At 37.2% G+C, this 17,926-nt stretch overlaps 1 protein-coding gene across 1 annotated transcript in view; it reads right to left on the bottom strand.

The window, feature by feature from the left end:
- Window positions 1–3,642: 3,642 nt before the first annotated feature.
- Window positions 3,643–17,926, bottom strand: part of PRPF40A (pre-mRNA processing factor 40 homolog A) — a 34,696-nt gene continuing 20,412 nt past the window's right edge. The window contains exons 11-27 of the mRNA XM_015820316.1: window positions 17,667–17,775; window positions 16,906–16,970; window positions 16,637–16,801; window positions 15,217–15,325; window positions 14,627–14,777; window positions 13,150–13,283; window positions 12,659–12,773; window positions 12,435–12,526; window positions 12,147–12,263; window positions 11,121–11,258; window positions 10,333–10,428; window positions 8,520–8,606; window positions 8,329–8,425; window positions 8,168–8,229; window positions 7,101–7,232; window positions 6,555–6,617; window positions 3,643–4,957 (exon numbers count right to left, since the gene is read on the bottom strand). Coding sequence (XP_015675802.1) covers window positions 4,865–4,957; window positions 6,555–6,617; window positions 7,101–7,232; window positions 8,168–8,229; window positions 8,329–8,425; window positions 8,520–8,606; window positions 10,333–10,428; window positions 11,121–11,258; window positions 12,147–12,263; window positions 12,435–12,526; window positions 12,659–12,773; window positions 13,150–13,283; window positions 14,627–14,777; window positions 15,217–15,325; window positions 16,637–16,801; window positions 16,906–16,970; window positions 17,667–17,775 — 1,825 coding nt within the window. The 3' untranslated portion in view covers window positions 3,643–4,864. The remainder of the gene's footprint in view (window positions 4,958–6,554; window positions 6,618–7,100; window positions 7,233–8,167; window positions 8,230–8,328; window positions 8,426–8,519; window positions 8,607–10,332; window positions 10,429–11,120; window positions 11,259–12,146; window positions 12,264–12,434; window positions 12,527–12,658; window positions 12,774–13,149; window positions 13,284–14,626; window positions 14,778–15,216; window positions 15,326–16,636; window positions 16,802–16,905; window positions 16,971–17,666; window positions 17,776–17,926) is intronic.

Here is a 17,926-nt window from a genome sequence, read left to right as displayed (position 1 = left end):
AGAATACAAAAAGGGCACACTGAACCTCAGGTCAAAGTTCATGACACAGAAACAAGAACAACTCCAAACACAAAAGCCCAAGAAGGTATAAAAACCCACCACTCCCAGCAACATGTAGTCAGCTTTCCCAGAGCCACATTTCTGTCTGGTTCTGCTCTTCAATAAACTATAACCTTTCTAAAATAGTCTCCATTTTGTTTATTCCCGGCTTGGACTGGACCCTGATGAAGACTTTTCTTTCAACAGTAGCATCACTGAGGCTGTGCCTGAAATAGCAGTCTAGGTCTCAGCTTCAATCCTTGTGCCACCACTTCCACTCACAAAGTCTACCTTGCACTATTTCCCAAAGTGTGTGTGTCTTAGGGAATTGTGAAATTGCCCCTCCCTACACACATATACCCCATGATTTGCCACAAACTGCTTACCTTCATGTGGTATTCTTTTTGTTGATAGGCCCCTGCAGCCTACTCAAGGCTGTATCAGGCCTTCTTTCTTGAAGCAGCTTTGGAGAATGCTCTTCTCAGCTTCTACAGCCTCCAAAAACAAGGCAAAAGCACACACCATTCTCACATAATTTTCAAAGACCCTCTCATGTACCTTCTGGAGGGGCCAGAGGCCATGTGAGAGCACATCCAATTCTTGCACAGCTTCCAAAAAGAGCACAAGAAAGGGGCATGTTTTCAATAGTCTGATGCTGGTGAATGCTCTCATGTCACTGAAAATGTGGCATCGTCTGTGACAAATGTGTCATAGGATCACCATCACGGTGTTAAGAGCACAGAAACCCACTAGAACAGGGGTCTCAAACTGCCAGCCCATGGGCCAGTTGTATCATACGGAGGCCATGCCCACCCCAGCTCCAGCAATGCAAAAAAAGTCACGATGCATCGCGACACATCACGTGACACAAGTTTGACACCCATGTACTAGAACATCACCACTTTACTTGAATATGCATCTTATTCTTGCTCAGTCACATAAATACCTGTAATTAAGAAAACAGCTGGTAGGTTACTAAAGTGGGGGCTAGATTCCTTTGTAGCTAATTTTAAATAGGGAATGAAAAGGGGGTAATGAGAATGGGGGAAGGAGCTAATATGTTGCCCACCTTTCCATTTGGGACAGAAGGACAAACATAGTCTTTCTGACATCGGTGCCCTTAGAGGCAAATAGAGTGGGACTTAGCCTTGTTCCAGATTTTAAAATATAAGTCTCCTGGCATGGAGAACTTTATAGAACTGGCACTACACTAGGATAGTGATGGAGATTCCAATCTTGGCCAATTTGCCTTGGCAGCCTGTCACTAGTTCTTTGGAAGTCATCTCCAAAAATTTTTTTGGCTAAATACAATGTGACCCTCACTTCTTTGATTGTCAAAATATTGGTCTCATGAGCTTTCTCAAAGAATACCATTACACCCACTGCATGGATGTTAGGAGTTATTAGCTGTTCTCTTCCAATCAGTGACATCACAAGGCTACTGGAGCATCTACCAGACTTGAACATGCAGCAGAATATATTTTTTTACTTTGCTCACTCAATATTTCTGGGACCAAAATGCTGTATGGAGTACTCCAAGAAAAACTGGGGCTACCCAGAATCTGAAAGTGGGCCAATGGAAAATGGATTGGGCTCTTTTGAGATTGAGTTTCTTACATACCTCCATATCTCCTGCAATAGCTTTCCCTTCTGGATTATAAAAGCCTGACTTCATACTCAAGGATCTATGCCCAGCATTCTAGGAGTCATTGTTTTTCTCTTATCAAATTAGCTTGTTGGTAAGTGCTGAAGAGCAAAAAGCCATTCCCTCTCTCGGATATCTTCAAGATGGTGGCCACCATGGCCTTGACCATGCAGTCAGGTTCCTTGAATGGCTAGTCACCTTGTAGGGCCTCAGAATATTGAGGGCGCACTGGGATCCAAGGGGACAAGCACAGGAATGGCTCTTTGCCTAAACTACTATAGAAACCTGGATGCCAGGCCCTGTTGTGGTGCTGTAAGGAATGTTCCAGTTTCCTTCAATCTTTTGAGTTCCTCGATTCCCAGAGACTGACTCCTGTAAATCCTATTGATGCAAGAAACCTAACTTCTTGTCTATTGTGCAGTTGTGAAATATGGCCTTTTGGGCAAGTAGGAGAGCAATCTGCTCCAGCAAGTCCTTGCTTCTCTTACAGAACCATGTCCAGGAATGGCAAACCCAGTCACCAACTTTTCTTGATGTGTCCAGGGAGACTATAGAACTTTCCGATATATATATTAGTTTTTTCTAGGAATTTGTGGGTAGAGGCAGGATACCAAAATACTGGCAAGCTGATTTTGTCATAAGTGATCCTGCCTGGCACACAGTGGGAGGAATAATCCGTTAAGAATGTCCTTGAGCCACAACAGAACTTCCATATATGAGAAAGGGAAGATTCTGCTCATCTCTTTTGAAAGGTTAGAAGACATTTTACTCAAATGGGAACCCCAAAACACGTTTCTACATGTCTCCATAAACTGAAAATTTGAGTTATCATGTAACCTGCATAGATATGGAGAAATATTAGGAAACAGTATTATATTTATAGCATTTTATTTTTAATGGAAAAATAAAGACAATGCTTTAAAAATTAATATTTACTTAGAAACATGTTCCTTCATGTAAATTATGCAAAGTAATAAAAGTATTTTACATAAATACTACTGCATGGGGGTGGGGGAGGGAGAAACTCTGATCTGTTTTCCTGGGATAGGATTCTAATCTCTATATAAACCTGAGTATTAGTCACAATGCGCCATCTAGTATAATGGAGGTTTTCTTTGTCCGTCTCTTGTTTGCTACTACTATGGAATTTTAAACTAGCTAACAACACTTACAGTTTTTCAAAATAGTTTTTAACAAGTTTAGCAAAATATATATTATAATTCCATTATGTTCTACATCAACGATCCAGAACCTGGAGAATAATTACAACTTATCACTAGAATCAAGATAGCATCATTATGCAACAATATATTTCCCAGTACCGTGTCCTTTTCTGAATATGATACTATGATTTTATCTGAAGCTATGGATGAGAAAAAATATATATAATTTGTCACTAAATGATCAGATTACATCTTAAGCAAAGATGGGTTTGGAGTATATCACGAAGAGTTATTGAAGCAACTGAACTGCAGGAGATACATCTGCTGAAAAGGGGAAGATTTTGTTTCCATTCACATCTCACATTGTCTTGAAGGAGGCTGTAATAGAAGTGCCTGATTGACTTTTTTTTTACCTTTCATGTGACCACTGGTTCAAACGACCATACTTTTACTTAATATATGTAATCGGAATGACTGACTTTATGTAACCTATTTTAAAAATCTTATTTCTTAGGAAATTGAAGAAATATCAAGACTTATAATTACTCTAGTGAAAAATCAACTTTGAAGTAACATCATTATATTAAATAATCACATAAAATATTCCATGTTAATGCCATGATAGATCCTGAAGAGGGCCTTTTCTGTTGCTATGATTAAACATACGTTAGAACGACTATACTAGAGAACTGTATTTCGAACATGCAATCTTCAAAGTAACAAGTGAGAGAATGTAAAATTGATATGTGCCAACTTTACATAAGTTTTTATAAAACAGAAAAATACTAGTACACACTAGAAGACAAGGTTTAATAAGTGATAAAAATGTACAAAAATATTCAAATCAGAAAGATTTTAGTCTGTACCACAGTAGTCAATACTCCTGAATGAATAGGTAGATAGTACTTAATCAAATCAACGTCAGATAGAAGTTATTTAGTACAAAGGAAGAGGACAGAATGAAAGGAAAACAAGTTTTAAACATCAGATCAACATATCTTAAAAGAAAAATATTACATCAACATTGATTTTCTAAACAAGAGTATTGCAACTGCTTTTCAAAATTTGGTGGTACATTCTTCGGAAAGTCCTTAAGGCAACATATTGCAATTAATTTACAGTCTGATTTTGTGATTTGTTGAAACGATGCCCTCTGCCCATTTTATTTTTAAATATTCCAGATTTTTCTCCTCTAATAAAAGCGATAGCTATGATATTCTGTAAGCCTATTTTACCAGATTTGTAATTAAGGGCCTAATAGGATTTCCATCAATCATCTAGTTTTCACAGTTTTAAAACTTAACACTAAAAATTAAGCTCTGAGTAAAACTCTTGTATACATTGCAACCTACAGTCAGTGTTCGATAGAAATCACCATCATCAATTTGGCCAGAAGGGTAACTCTCAAAAACCCAACACTGGTTCCTGGATTACCATAAACCAAAACAAGGAAAAAAAAAACCCCATCTTCCCTCTTCCTTTCCTCTCTTTGAAAAAGTAGTAACAACTCAACAAAAGTGGAACCGCAAGAAAATTACCAAGTTTCTTTCCAGGAGGAACAGGTGCACCAGCTCCCTGCGCTTAGAGTCCTTCTTTGACAAGGAAAAAAAGTTAATGACTTTCAAGTGTGAGCCATTTTAGAGATGAGAGGGCTGAAAGGCTTAAATACTTTCCCCAAGCCACTGTTTTAAAGTTGTTGTTGTTTTTTAAAAAAAGCGTCTCTGCTCATCCTAATGTGCTGTCTGAAGAATGAAAAGGTACATGGGGGATGGGGGGGATATATATATATACAGGTTATCTAGATGATAAGAAATAGGACTTCAGGTTGAATCCTGAATGTTCACCGTCTTTGCCAAACTGCTACCTGTGTCAAATATTTCAGCTATTTAGTTATGCAAGAGAACCAAAGAGCCACCATTTTATGCCACTGTAACTCAGAACATTGGAATCCATTTCCTGAAATTAGTCATCTATATCTTTATTAAATCAAATTTGTAAACATATTTGGTATAAATATTTATTGATCTTCATCCAGTTGTTCCAAGAGGGTCCTCCTTTGTTTTTCAAGTTCACCTTCACTTAATTCACTACCAGAGGTATCCCAATTACCCTGCAAACAGATAATCACAAATGTTTGATTCACCTTTGAATACAGTCAGGAATTCAATCCCTTCAGATCAGGAACCAGCAGCCTTTCTTGCCCAGCCCACCCCGTAACTCTCATCTCCTGGGGTTGATTTTATTGGGCTACACACATATTCCATATTAAAAGAAATGAAATTTGGTTACCAATAGGCAATGCAGATTTCATACCTGACAGTGAAAAAAACAGATCCGCTGCAAAATTATTTCTATAAAACCCTGTGATAAAACTAAATATATTTTCCTGCTATGCGAATGGAGAATATCAAGGGGTGATCTGGCTACACACAGAACTTATGAAGCAGTTTGAAGGCTGCATCTAACACTGTGAGCAGTCTGATGCTATTTTCCTACTCACCTTCAAATGCACCTACCCAAAATTGGCACTCAAAATCAGTCTGTGATACAGTAACAGAAGAATCCATTCCATTAAGCAGACTGACACTGATAGACATCCAATCCAATACTCGTTTTTTAAAAATAATAATAATGATATTCTTTGTGTGTTCCCCAAGGCAGTTCATAAGGTATTTTTTACAAATACTCCATCAGGAATGGCTACTGGCATAACACTAAATCATTATGTTGTCTCAGATGAAGATTCATGATCTTTTATTATTAAATATCAATTTTAAATATTAAAAATACAACTTGCTTAATTCTCATTCAGTCATCTAAATCAAAGTTTATCAAGTTTTTCAATACTTCACAGCCAGATGAAACAGATCAGGTGATCTTTGAATCCTCAACCCAAGAGGTAAGGAAAATTAAAACGATCAATTGGAAACATTGATAATTAGAATTTTCAATTTAAACTTAAAGAGTCTGCAAATGAACTCCTATTTATGCACGAATTAAGACTGAGCCTAGTTAGCTATCAAGATCAACTTAAGATCAGCTGGGGACTGTTACTTATCCAGGTTCTGACAGCTTTCTTTTTTTTTAAATGAATGTCTTACAAATAACTTTCACACTGCAAACTCCTTCCCACATCCCAAACTATTAATCTAAGTTAACCTCAGAAAGGTATTCCTATGTTCAAGCAAACATTGTTTCTGATAATTAGATATACAACAGACTATGCAAAACTTTCATGTCAGGTTTTCAGCTAGGTCATGATTCATCTAGGTCATTTGTAACATCATCATCATCATCATCATCATCATCATCATCATCATTATTATTATTATCATCATCTATTTTGAGGTGCCCTTCTGAATGTAAAAATGTATTAATTAAAAGGTTATAATAAGCATTTCAGCTATTCAGATGAATCTCATTTAATACATGTTGCCATAAAAAATATTACAGTAATTTCATTTTTGGCAAATGCCTGTGTAAATTGAGGCTCTAATCTGCTCCTCTTCTTTGATTAAATCTCTGATTTAACAGAGTTCGTCGAGTCTCCAAATATTGACAGTTCAAACATACTGAACTAAATATTCTCAGATTTTTAAAAAAAATGCATTCTAAAAAAAAAAAGGGATGTGCGAACTTCACTTCTTTTTGTTCTCACGTCCTGCCCCCATCCACGCCACACCCAGATGCCATGTATCTGGCCTTACCCGAATCTGATCCACTTCTTCTGATGTTTCGTGTACTCGAACGCTGTTTGGTGCAGGATTGTGCTGGGAAGAAAAAACATGCCAGAATGACCTTTTTCGTGCAAATTGCACTTTATCCAGCCCATCAAACAGGGGGATGATGTGTTTTGTGGGAAAGGGATTTTGCAGAGAGGGTGTGCTGTGTTACCAACTGCATTATCAGAGTCTTCTAAACAGTTATCTGGCAGACAGTGTTGAGAGTGATTTGCCTGCAGAGAGCAGCAAGCAGGCTGATTCCTGCAAGCTTCCTCCCTAGCATCATTCATACGTTTTCTTCAATTTGCTGGAAGTAAACTCTATGTGTTTGTGCGTGTGCCCACATACTCTAAGCAGGGCACATGCAGCAAGCCATATCAAAGAGTGTCAAAGGTTGCATGGGATGCTTGTATAGGATCAAAGTAAACTGTGGTTGTGGAATGGAAATAGACGGAATTCCATAAACCACGTATAATTCAGAAATGTTGCAACCATTAATATGCCGAACTTGGTAAGATAAAATAAACTTACAGAATCTTTGTTAGTAGGTCGCTTCTTAGGTGGTGATTTATGCTTCGATTCAGATCTTTGTCTACTTCTTTCTTTTTCATTTTCTCTCTCTTTCTTGTCTCTTTCTCGATCTGCATCCGATTCCGGAGAATCCTGTGCAAAGTAAAATAAAGAATATAAATAAAAAAACAATAAATTACAATCTGCAATCTACTGCAATTTCCAGTGTATCACCCCAAGATTCTTCTAAAATGTGAACTCTCTAGCAATGTACTCTGAATCAATCTGTCTAAACAATTTTCCTGTGCTCCAAACTTAATACTGTAAAACTGTGTTGGATTAAACCTTCCACTAATTCTTCAAAATTACATCAAATCCTGAAGTTTATCTTAACAGTAGATACCAAGTCAAGCCAACCAGAGTATGAATTTTGGCTTTTCCTCTTTGATCAGTAACTTGACCTATTAAGTACTGGCTCACTGAAATTCTAATTCACAAAAGGAGGAGAAAAAAAAAAGCAAGGCTGAAGTTGGCCAACCATTATAAAAATGATACTGCTTAGTCCTCTATGTTACTAATGTGTAAGCTGAAATAGGTGACAATCAACCTAAATATGCAATAATGCTATTGCAAATAGGTCTACAAGAATCCAAGTTCTCATTTTTAAAAACAACAACTAATCCTTCGTGCAGTATAAACCATTAGAGCATTAGGCCGCCTATCTCTCTTACCCCACCAGAATGAGCAGAGTTGGCATATTACAGACCCTGTCATCCCTTCTCTGTTGCTGTGGCTGCCCTCTGGGATGGCCCTGTGGTTCTTCCAACTAGGGCATGTGATGCATTCACGTTTTTAAAATATTGATTTCACTATTAATGTTATGATTTTTTTGCTTTTAATCTTTGCGTGTTGCTTAGCACTACCTCAGCGGGACAGGCAGTTATATAAATTGCACGTATAAATAAATACATACATTTGCTGATCACACTAACAAGCTCCGAGACAGATGCATAGCTGCTATTTACAACCTAAAAGATTGAAGATATTGAAAATCCTGATCATACCGAAAGATGCAAAACAATACTCACAGACTTGTGTCTCCTCTTTTTGCTTTTCTTTTTGTGTTTCTTTGACTTCTTGTAGCTCCTCTCTATTAATACAAAACAAATTAGGAAATGAAATGGAAATCAAGCGGCTGAAATTTAGCACCACTTTTTTTCCTGGAGAAGATATAAAAGAAAAAACATACCAGATTCTCCACTGGAAGAGCGTTCAGAAACCGAGCGCGAGTCTGAGCGTTGTCTCTTTTTCTTCGAATGGCTGTCGTCATCTTCGGATTCTGAGCCCTTTAGAGAAATAAAAAAGTATGCTTAACATACAAAAGCTTGTAAAGGTAACTTTTGAGATAAGTTCCCAGCAGCATGTTATCAAAGACCTTACCGAACGAGAGCGAGACCTCTTCCTGTGATGCTTTTTCGATTTTTTAGAATGCTTCTTGTTCTTTGAATGATGATGCTGACACTCATGCTGCAACATCAAAAGAATCAGAATGGTTACTTTGAAACATCTGGTAATCAAAGTGCTGCTTTCTTATAGTACATGCCTCACTCACCTAGAAGCAGTAACAGAAGCTATCAAAAACCTCCCTTGGTCTACACCAGGGATAGGCAACCTTGGCTCTTTTATGACTCGTGGACTTCAACCCAGCCATGCTGAGGGGAAAGGGAGAGTTTCCAAGCTGAGCCATACTGGCTCAGGAATTCTGGGAGTTGAAGTCCACGAGTCATAAAAGAGCCAAGGGTGCCTACCCCTGGTCTACACAGACCTTATTCCAATCTTATATCAAATCAAATCAATTTATTATTACAGCCGAAGGCCAACACATAAATTAAACATTCAAATAAAACAAAACGAAACAGAACCAACACAAGAAAACATAGCAATATATTACCATTAGTGATGTAATCAATGGGTGACCAAGGTCTGCCTAGTTTTACAGACAGCATAAAAAAAACTAGCTAGCGTCAGAAGAACTGAATCGTACTGACCTGTCAATAAAAATACATTTGACTATAGTCTAATGCTGGATAAAAACACGTAATAAAATTGATTATAAAAGATTGTTAAAAAGATCTAAAATGTTTATTTTATGTTTCTGGCGAATCCCCAGTGCTGATGGGCAGAATCTAGCCACCTGCGCCATGATCACTGCCTGCTCGTCCTTAAGCAGCCACTGGAGATAAATACTTTCCGAAACCAATCTTACACACACACACACACACACACACACACACACACACACACACACACACACACACACAGAGTCTCAGCAAATCTACTAGGAGAGAGACAGGAGAACAACTATTCTGCTGGAACAAATTTCAGCACTATTACATTGCCGCAGCCTGTCAGAAACTTCTCCTAAGTCCCTTTCCTCAGCAATCTCTGCATGATGAGGAATAAATCTAGCTGATATCCTCTTACAATCTTTTTTTGGGGGGTGGGGGGTGGATGGTGGTGGAGAAATGATTGTGCACGACCAAGAATTGCCAAGAGCAGTTTCTGAGATAGTTGTGCCAGTGCAGAAAAAGATACGGTTGTTTTAGTGGCTGAAGAACAGGTGCACCAAGTGAATTCTGAAGCACCCTTTTTTTTTGTTGAAGAATTTGCACAACCCTAGAGCTCATGAAGACAAGCACCAATCATCGGTAGTATGCTCAAAGTGACATATAGTCCTAGGGTTTAAAATGACCCCTGTCACTATTTGGTGTGTTATTGTAAAAAATATAAAGTATCACTAATGTGTAAGGTAAAAATCATGCATGAGAATAAAGGACTGGCCTATTCCTAGAACAGGGGTAGGGAACCTTGGCTCTTTTATGACTTGTGGACTTCAACTCCCAGAATTCCTGAGTCAGTATGGCTGGTTCGGGAATTCTGGGTATTGAAGTCTACAAGTCATAAAAAGGGCAAGGTTGCCTACCCATCCTAGAACATGTTCTATGATTTCCTGCCACCGCTGAGCAACACCTTGGCTGAAGTTGGCAGGCCCATCTTTTCCTTCCCTTTATCCCCCCATTTTTCTGGACATGTACCCACAGCTGCCCTTTGAAGATCTTTCTCATGTCCACCAGTTTCAGCTGTATCAACGTAGCTATGATACTCTTCAGCGAACATTAAAGTAACCCATTCTTTGAGAATTTGTAGAAATCTATTAGAAAACATTGTGTTTAACTGATATGTCAGATGTTACCTCCAGTAAATAAATGAAATCCTTAAATATCCGTTTTCTCTCTGATTCTAAAGTGATGTCTTCAAATGCTAGCTCTTTTACAAATCTCTCCCGAATCTATATCAAAAAGGAATTATATCAGTAACTCAAATTTATGAAGCAATGTATTCCTAAAAAGAAATTTTTTTTGGTTTTTAAAACATGTCACCAAAGAAATTGTTAATTAATCCACATTTCACAGGAATTTGTTTGCATACATCCAGAGCTTGTCTTTCATTTTTTAGTGGAACTTTATAAGGTAATCATAAATTTTCCCGCAGCTAGTAATTTTTTTTATTATTGTATGTGCATCTTACACAAGGATTCCTTGGTGAAAATGGAAGCATGAATTCATTTGTATGACATTAATTCAGGTTAAGGATTTGGATAGCAATTCATAAAGTGGCATTAACTATTACAACAGCAACAAAATTTTGTTTCCAGCAATAATAGCAGTAACAATATTATTCTATGAATATTAAACCTATGACCATTAAAAAAATCTGTACTTCATAAAGAAACACACCTGTCAGCCTTTTATATAAGAGCTGCACTGAGAATTTATCCAATTCATTATTGTTTCTCTGTATTATTCTTTAAAATACTTACATCCCTTGATACGATTTCTATTATCATTCCTCTATTACTTTGGAAAAGATTTGCTACTGATTACAACACATTTCTTGAAGGTCATAGGTTTAATAGTTAAAATAGTTGCAAAAAGTTCTTTAATTTTTTAAATAAAAGAAAAAATAAAAGAGCTTACTTACATCTTCCCAGACTGCATCTAATTCAATGGGAGGTGTTGCTTGTTTTAACATGCTTTTAAAAGCAGACTCTTTTCGTTTCATTTTGCGAGCTTCTTCTTTCTCTCTCTCACGCTCACGGGCTTCTGCTTTTTCTAACAGCTGCATCACAGATTCAAAGGGAGACATTAAATGAAAGGAATATTGCAGGGAAAAGGGGGGGGGGAGAAAGCCATAGTGCAATGTCAGTGCAAAACGCTTTTCTTATCATTTGCCATACATAGAAGTTGTTCACATATATCTACAAAACAATGGATTGACATTGCAAGAATAAGTCTCAGATTAAATTCTGGCCTGAGAGGTCTGCGCAAACTTTCATTTAGCTGTTCAGACCAAACAGGGGCCACCGGCTTGGGCCTCCGCTAGACTAGTACAGGCGGTCCTCGACTTACAACAGTTCATTTGGTGACCGTTTGACGTTACAACGGCTCTGGAAAAAGTGAGTTGTGACCATTTGTCACACTTGTAACCAATGCAGCGTCCCCAAGGTCACATGATCAAAATTCTGCCACTTGGCAACTGACTCATATTTATAACCATTGCACTGTCCCAGGCTCGTGGGATCCCCTTTTGTGACCTTCGGACAAGCAAAGTCAATGGGGGGGGGGGGGGAAGCCAGATTCACTTAACAACCATGTTACTAACTTAACAACTGAGCTGAATTCACTTAACAACTGTGGTTAGAAAAGTTGTAAAATGGGCCAAAAGTCCCTTAACAAATGTCTCACTTAGCAACAGAAATGTTGGGCTCAATTGTGGTCGTAAGTCGAGGACTACCTGTATCTGAAATGCATTAGAATTAGAATTTCAATGTTAAACCAAGATCTGGCGTTGCCTAAATAGACGACTGAGCACATATTTCATCACTGAGGAACAAGTTATACTTTAGATTCAACAATACCAATTGGAAACTAGTAACAATTTATAACACTGAACACATTTCATATCAAATGGTGTTAACAGTTATTGACTTTTTAAAATCAAACTTACGCTATTGAAAGCCAGTTTGATATTTCCAGCATCTAATGTGGTAGCTCTCTTCGTTGAACTGATGACCGTTACAAAGTCTTCAAAAGGAGTCGTCACTTCAACTACAAATCCTTTATCCTGCAATACAATGGCTTTGATTAATACTGGGAAATAGAGGAATTCCCCAGAAAGAAAAACTTGTAATGCAATCCTACTATTTAAAAAACTAGCTCCAGATTTTAAAATAAATGTAATAAATCTGAATTAGAAACTCTCGTCCTCCGAATTCAAGAATTTATGTTACCTCACCTTTAAGATATCTTTTATTATCTTCTTTTCATCATGGTAGCGGGCTTTTAAATCTTCAACATAAAACTTGAAAAGATCCAGTGCTGTTGAACCTAAGAGGGGAAAAAAAAAACCTTATATGGGTCAAGAGCTCTCTATTCAAAGAGCTCCTTTTTCTTAGCAATATCAGAAATGACCAAAAATATTCACACACACGTTATCCAAACAAGAGAGGGTATACTTACCAGGCTGACCAAGCATGTTAGTAAACCTAATATCAGAACTAATCGTTGGATACAACTCCATCCACGATGACATCGAGTGCAGCTGACCATGTTCATGCAACTCATCCAAAAATATCTGGAGGAAAAGTGGAAAATGGGGAATCTTGTAATTAAATTTTAAAAAGCCAGACGCCGTCCTTTTTTTACAATCTCACAAGAAGCACAAAAAACTTCTAACGTGAATGACAAATCAGTCAGCTCTTCCAATCTACTAAAATTTCTCTTGCCCAACATTCTTCCTCCAGCTTTTAACCTTGGAAGAAATTTTCCACACAAAGAAGGGAGATCACTGAAATGTTCACAATGTTTAGAAGCCGTACAAGATTTGGGGAGATTAGTTTCTGCACTCAGAATTAGAACAGTTGCTGATTTTTTAAATCCAGCTGATAACTTAAAATAGCTGAAAGCTCTTCAGTTGGTACTAAGTAGAAGTTTAACATTTTCTCGGTAACCTGAAAAGATTCTCTGTTTTTTCGCTGTCGTCGCCTTTCTCTGAGTAAGCCTTTCTGTTTCTCCTCCTCCTCTTCTTTTTCCAGTGCTCTTATGTGTTCTTCAAAACAGATCAAGGCATCCTCCTTATCCATATCTAAAAAAACAGGAATATATTTTTATGGAATTAAATAATATGCCACTTAAAATACAAATCCTTTTGGTTTGTGATCTTCCCCAAGCTTAGGCGCAAGCCGTTTTTCTTCCTGTTCATGCTTGTAAATATTCAACTAGTTAATGTTATGTCACACTAAATAGGGTGCTGAAACACTGCAATATAAAGCTTTACAAAACTCTCTTGACCCTGACAGTGATAATGCCAGGTGCCCCCCAAAGTGGCCTAATTTTAAAATGGCACTTGCACAACACTCAGAACATCTGATATAATATAAAATAGAGTCTTTTCAGTTTTGATTCATGGACTTGCAAAGGCAGATAAATACAAAAGGATCTGTATCAAAGTGGCACAATTCATTTTTATTGTGTCTCTGTATCTGAAGTAAACCAATTTGTCCAGAACAGCCACCTTAAAGGAAATGTCTTATGCAAATAAACGAACAAGTGGTCACTACTTTACAAACTGATTTCAGAATATAATAATTTTAGCAAAAAACCACATCAGAAGCAATTTTAGTTGGAAAGCACAGTTAAGAGGTATACAAAAAAACAACAACAAAAAACAGCTTTCAGCCTTAAACTTGAGGACTGGATTCTTTAACCAACTGGCTTCAGGATTAAAAGTGACATTCCAAAATTATAAACACGCAATTTATTCTATAACCTCATCTATAATCTAAATCCTATGTTCTCAACTTAGGGATCTTTTTTTAGGATGGTAATGAAAAAATACAAATTGTTTTATTTCATACAACTATGAGGGCAAAAGTTATCTGAAGGCAAAAATTATATGATACAGAGGTTCTAAAAACTAAATGAAAATGCCTGCCTAGTTGTCTTATTCATATGTACTGGTAAGATTTATTCATGATTCCTTTTTGAAAGTGAACACAAATATTTATTTCTACGCTCATCCTACGCTAATTTCTTAATTCAGAACAAAATAATGTTTCAGTACAAATAAATGTGTTTATTCATGATGCAAGTTTAAAACTGTATCTCTATAGGTGGATTTCAAATATGTATCTCCACCAATGGAAGCAGGCTTTGCTGAAAGAGGCAGCTTTGGGGAAATATTTACGCAATTCTATACAAATCCTACCACACTGCTCAAATGCACGGTGGATAGATCCCAACTCTTTGGAAAGGATTTTGAGAGTGTGACTGGAGAGGGTGGTTTAATGGAAAAGTAAACTTATTCTGGAATGGCAGAAGCCCTCAATCATGGCTCTGATTTAACAGTTTTAATAGATGAGTTGCTATTATCGATTGCACTCAAAAGTTGATTTGTTTTATAGAAAGGTAAAACACATTTATTCTTACTCTGAAGTTCTTCATCTTCTGCAAATGTAGGATTGTCCATCAGATACTGCTGAGCCTCTGACCATGTTGTAGAATAAGTAACATTAGCCATATTGTCCAGAATATTTTTTAATGCCTCCCAGTTCCTCTTCCTTAGCTGTTTGGCTTGTTCCTGAAAAAGACAGACATATAAAGTGCATTGATGCTTTCCTAAAATGCAGCACTGCCCATAACTGATATGACAGAAATGCACAAATATTGAACAACTGCACCTATTTCTGTGTTCTGGCCTGAACTTTCAATTTTATAAAAATCACTCTTTTCAGGGAAAGATAATAGGTGTTAATCTTAGCAAGAAACTATCAGACTTTTTAATCTGACTCCTTTCTAGAAAAATCCAACACTAGCACATAATTTTTCTTCTTATTCTGTTAATAATTTAAGAAACAAATTCTATCAGTTAACAATTACAAACATTACACATTTTTATGGCAACCATGACCGAAATTTACACTCCAAAGCTCAAATATATTGTGTTAAACAGTAGACATTATTATCCCGGAGTACAACACAGATTTTTTGGGGGGGAGGATTAAAAGAAAATCAATTACCTTTTCTTTTTTTGACAGAAAGAATAGAACATCTTCATAAATTTCAAGACGATCACGTTCAGAAATTGCATTCCAGACTTCCAGCTCTCCAAACATTTGTTCAGCTTTTCTAGATACAGGAATACAGAAATTATAAAATTAACCTATTAAAATTTATCTTTTTTTGACTTCATTCTCCCTTGATAACTACTGGCATCTTATTCCTTCTATTACCTGTAGTATCTAAACTAGTTATTTTTCCCCTTCTTGATAAAAATTGAAAAAGGAACCAATGTGCAGTGAACACAGAACTGAAAAGTATTCTGAACATCAACCACTAATATCTGTATTAATGTTCCTCCCAAATTTCTCTACCTCTAATTCAACCCAAGATTCTTCCTTCAATTTCCTTGGCAACTAATACTGAAAATATTTTATTCACCAATAGGAAAGCAATCCAAAGGGCATACAGGTAGTCCTCGAGTTATATCAAAATTACAATGGCACTAAAAAAAATGGATGTATGACCTGTCCTCAAAATTTCCACCACTGCAGCATCCCTGTGGTTGCATAATCAAAATTCAGTCCCAGCCCTCATTCACAACTACTTCTACTGACACTATCGGTCTAACTGCTGCCCATTGTTGTTTTCTTTGCCTGGGAACAGGTGGGAATCCCAGGAAAGCAGGCCAGTGAGCCAGAGCTAAGGCCATGGTAGCAAGTGTCACGGGTGGGCGCTACAGATTGCAGGACTTATCGCAGCACTTGGGCTTGAGGCTGCCTGGCAACGCTGGGGCTTAAGGCAAGACAGCCCTGTGCTTGAAGGCCACTGCTTGGGGTTGACACAGGCCAGTGTTGCTGGGACTTGCTGGTGTGGGCGCTGTCCCTGTGCAGAGCTTGAGATAGCACTCTGCCCATTGCTTGGCCTGAAATCAAGGCCTGGGAGCAGCAGCAGTGGACTAAGACTGCTGAAGGCTGCCATTGCTAAGGCCTGCCATCTCTAGTTCTATGCAACAGTTCTATGCAACAGCCATTGCTAAGGTCTGCCATCTCTAGTTCTATGCAACATGCTCCCTGGCACCCATCCATGGCATCTGCCCCCCCCCCCAGCCTGTAGCCCTCGTCTGACAGCCTACCTGCGGCTCCTGCCTCTCATGATCACAAGAGGTCTTCATTTATTAAACCATCCGGTCCCAGTGAGCAACTAGGAGTACCAGAATTTCAACTGCTAAGCAATGGAGACACGTGATGACCTGCTTTACAACTGATGCAAACCTCGGTCCCCGTTGCCATAGTAACCCAAGGACTACCTGTACTGTCATTCCCACCAGCCTATCTTACGTATTTATTGCAACCTGTGTGCAGACATAAAGTTCCCAAGGAAAGACCTCAGTCATGGTACTGAGATTTTAGCACTGGGGTGCATGTTAGGTAATCTTACTTGTATCTGGTTATTGATGTCATTTTTTCATGATTTTCAAGGAAACGCTGAAAAGACTCTTTTGCCTCTTTGTATTTTAATCTTGCTTCTTCTTTTTCTTCTTTCTCTGTATGAACTTTGTAAGCATTAAAGGCTTGCTTCTTCTCACTTAATTTTGCCAAAGCACTACAAATTGAAGAAACATCAACTAAAATTAGCCCTTTTATATTCAGGTTATTGAAAAAAATAGTCATTTTTGCAATGAATCTTTTAAAATAATCTAGTGATACCTGTATCTTGGATCATTAATGACCATTTTCATAGCTTGTTCCCAAGAGGCATTGGATGGCACACGCTGTGAAGATATAAGATAAATCATACATGTTCTGGAACTGGAATTTTATTTTCACAAGTGAGGAGCTAAAAAAGAACTGCTTTATCTTATGTAATTTTCTGGTATCTGAAGGAAATTAAGTTGTCCGGCTTGATATTTTACAATCAGGATAATAAATTTTTACCCAATATAGTTAATATATTTTCCCAGAAAAAGCTCTATAATAGTAATGAAAAGTATCATTTATAACACACTTATATTATTGTGATGTCACAGCATCCTTCTTATTTCTAGAAAAAATCCAAAAATACTGATTTCTCAATTCCTGTTTTTTTAAAGGTATTAAACTATCACTCAGAAAAAAATATCTTTTTTATTCAGCAGTTATGTTTCAGCAATCACCAAGAATAAAGTCACAATTATTAAGATAATATTCAAAATTTTAACCACACCCAACCCTTTTCCCTACCCCAACATATCTGCCTAAAACTTTCAAAACATAATTGCCTTGCCTATAAACTGAAAATTCCATATTAAAAAACCCTTTTCCCATGGATTTTTATAGGACACCTTATAAAATCCATTCATTTAGATAAAGTATTTGGTATTTACTTTTGCATAAATGTTACTCAAGCGCTTACAAAAATCAGTAACTTTCCTATCAATTATATCTGTAATTCTTGAAATTTAAAAGAATAATTGACTCAGTATAAAAACCTTTTCTTTCAATAGTTCTTTAAATGCTTGTTTGGCTTCTTCTTTCGTATTCCAAGTGTAAGTTTTTTTAACTGGTTGGGCTTCCTCTTCTTCCTTTTTGGGTACAACACTATCAATTTAAAAAAAAGTTGGTTACTTTGACCAATAGCAGCATTAGTTAAATGGAATACCTACTGAGGGAGTAATCATACATTTTAGGCTGACGCCTGTTCAAAAATAACAGGATAAGCAAGGCCCTAGCTAACCATCTTGGGTTGGTT

This window comes from Protobothrops mucrosquamatus, unplaced genomic scaffold, assembly GCF_001527695.2.
Source record: "Protobothrops mucrosquamatus isolate PMUCROS unplaced genomic scaffold, P.Mucros_1.0 scaffold1118, whole genome shotgun sequence".
In the NCBI taxonomy this organism is placed as follows: Eukaryota; Metazoa; Chordata; class Lepidosauria; order Squamata; family Viperidae; genus Protobothrops; species Protobothrops mucrosquamatus.
This window is presented reverse-complemented; position numbering and strand designations above follow the sequence as displayed.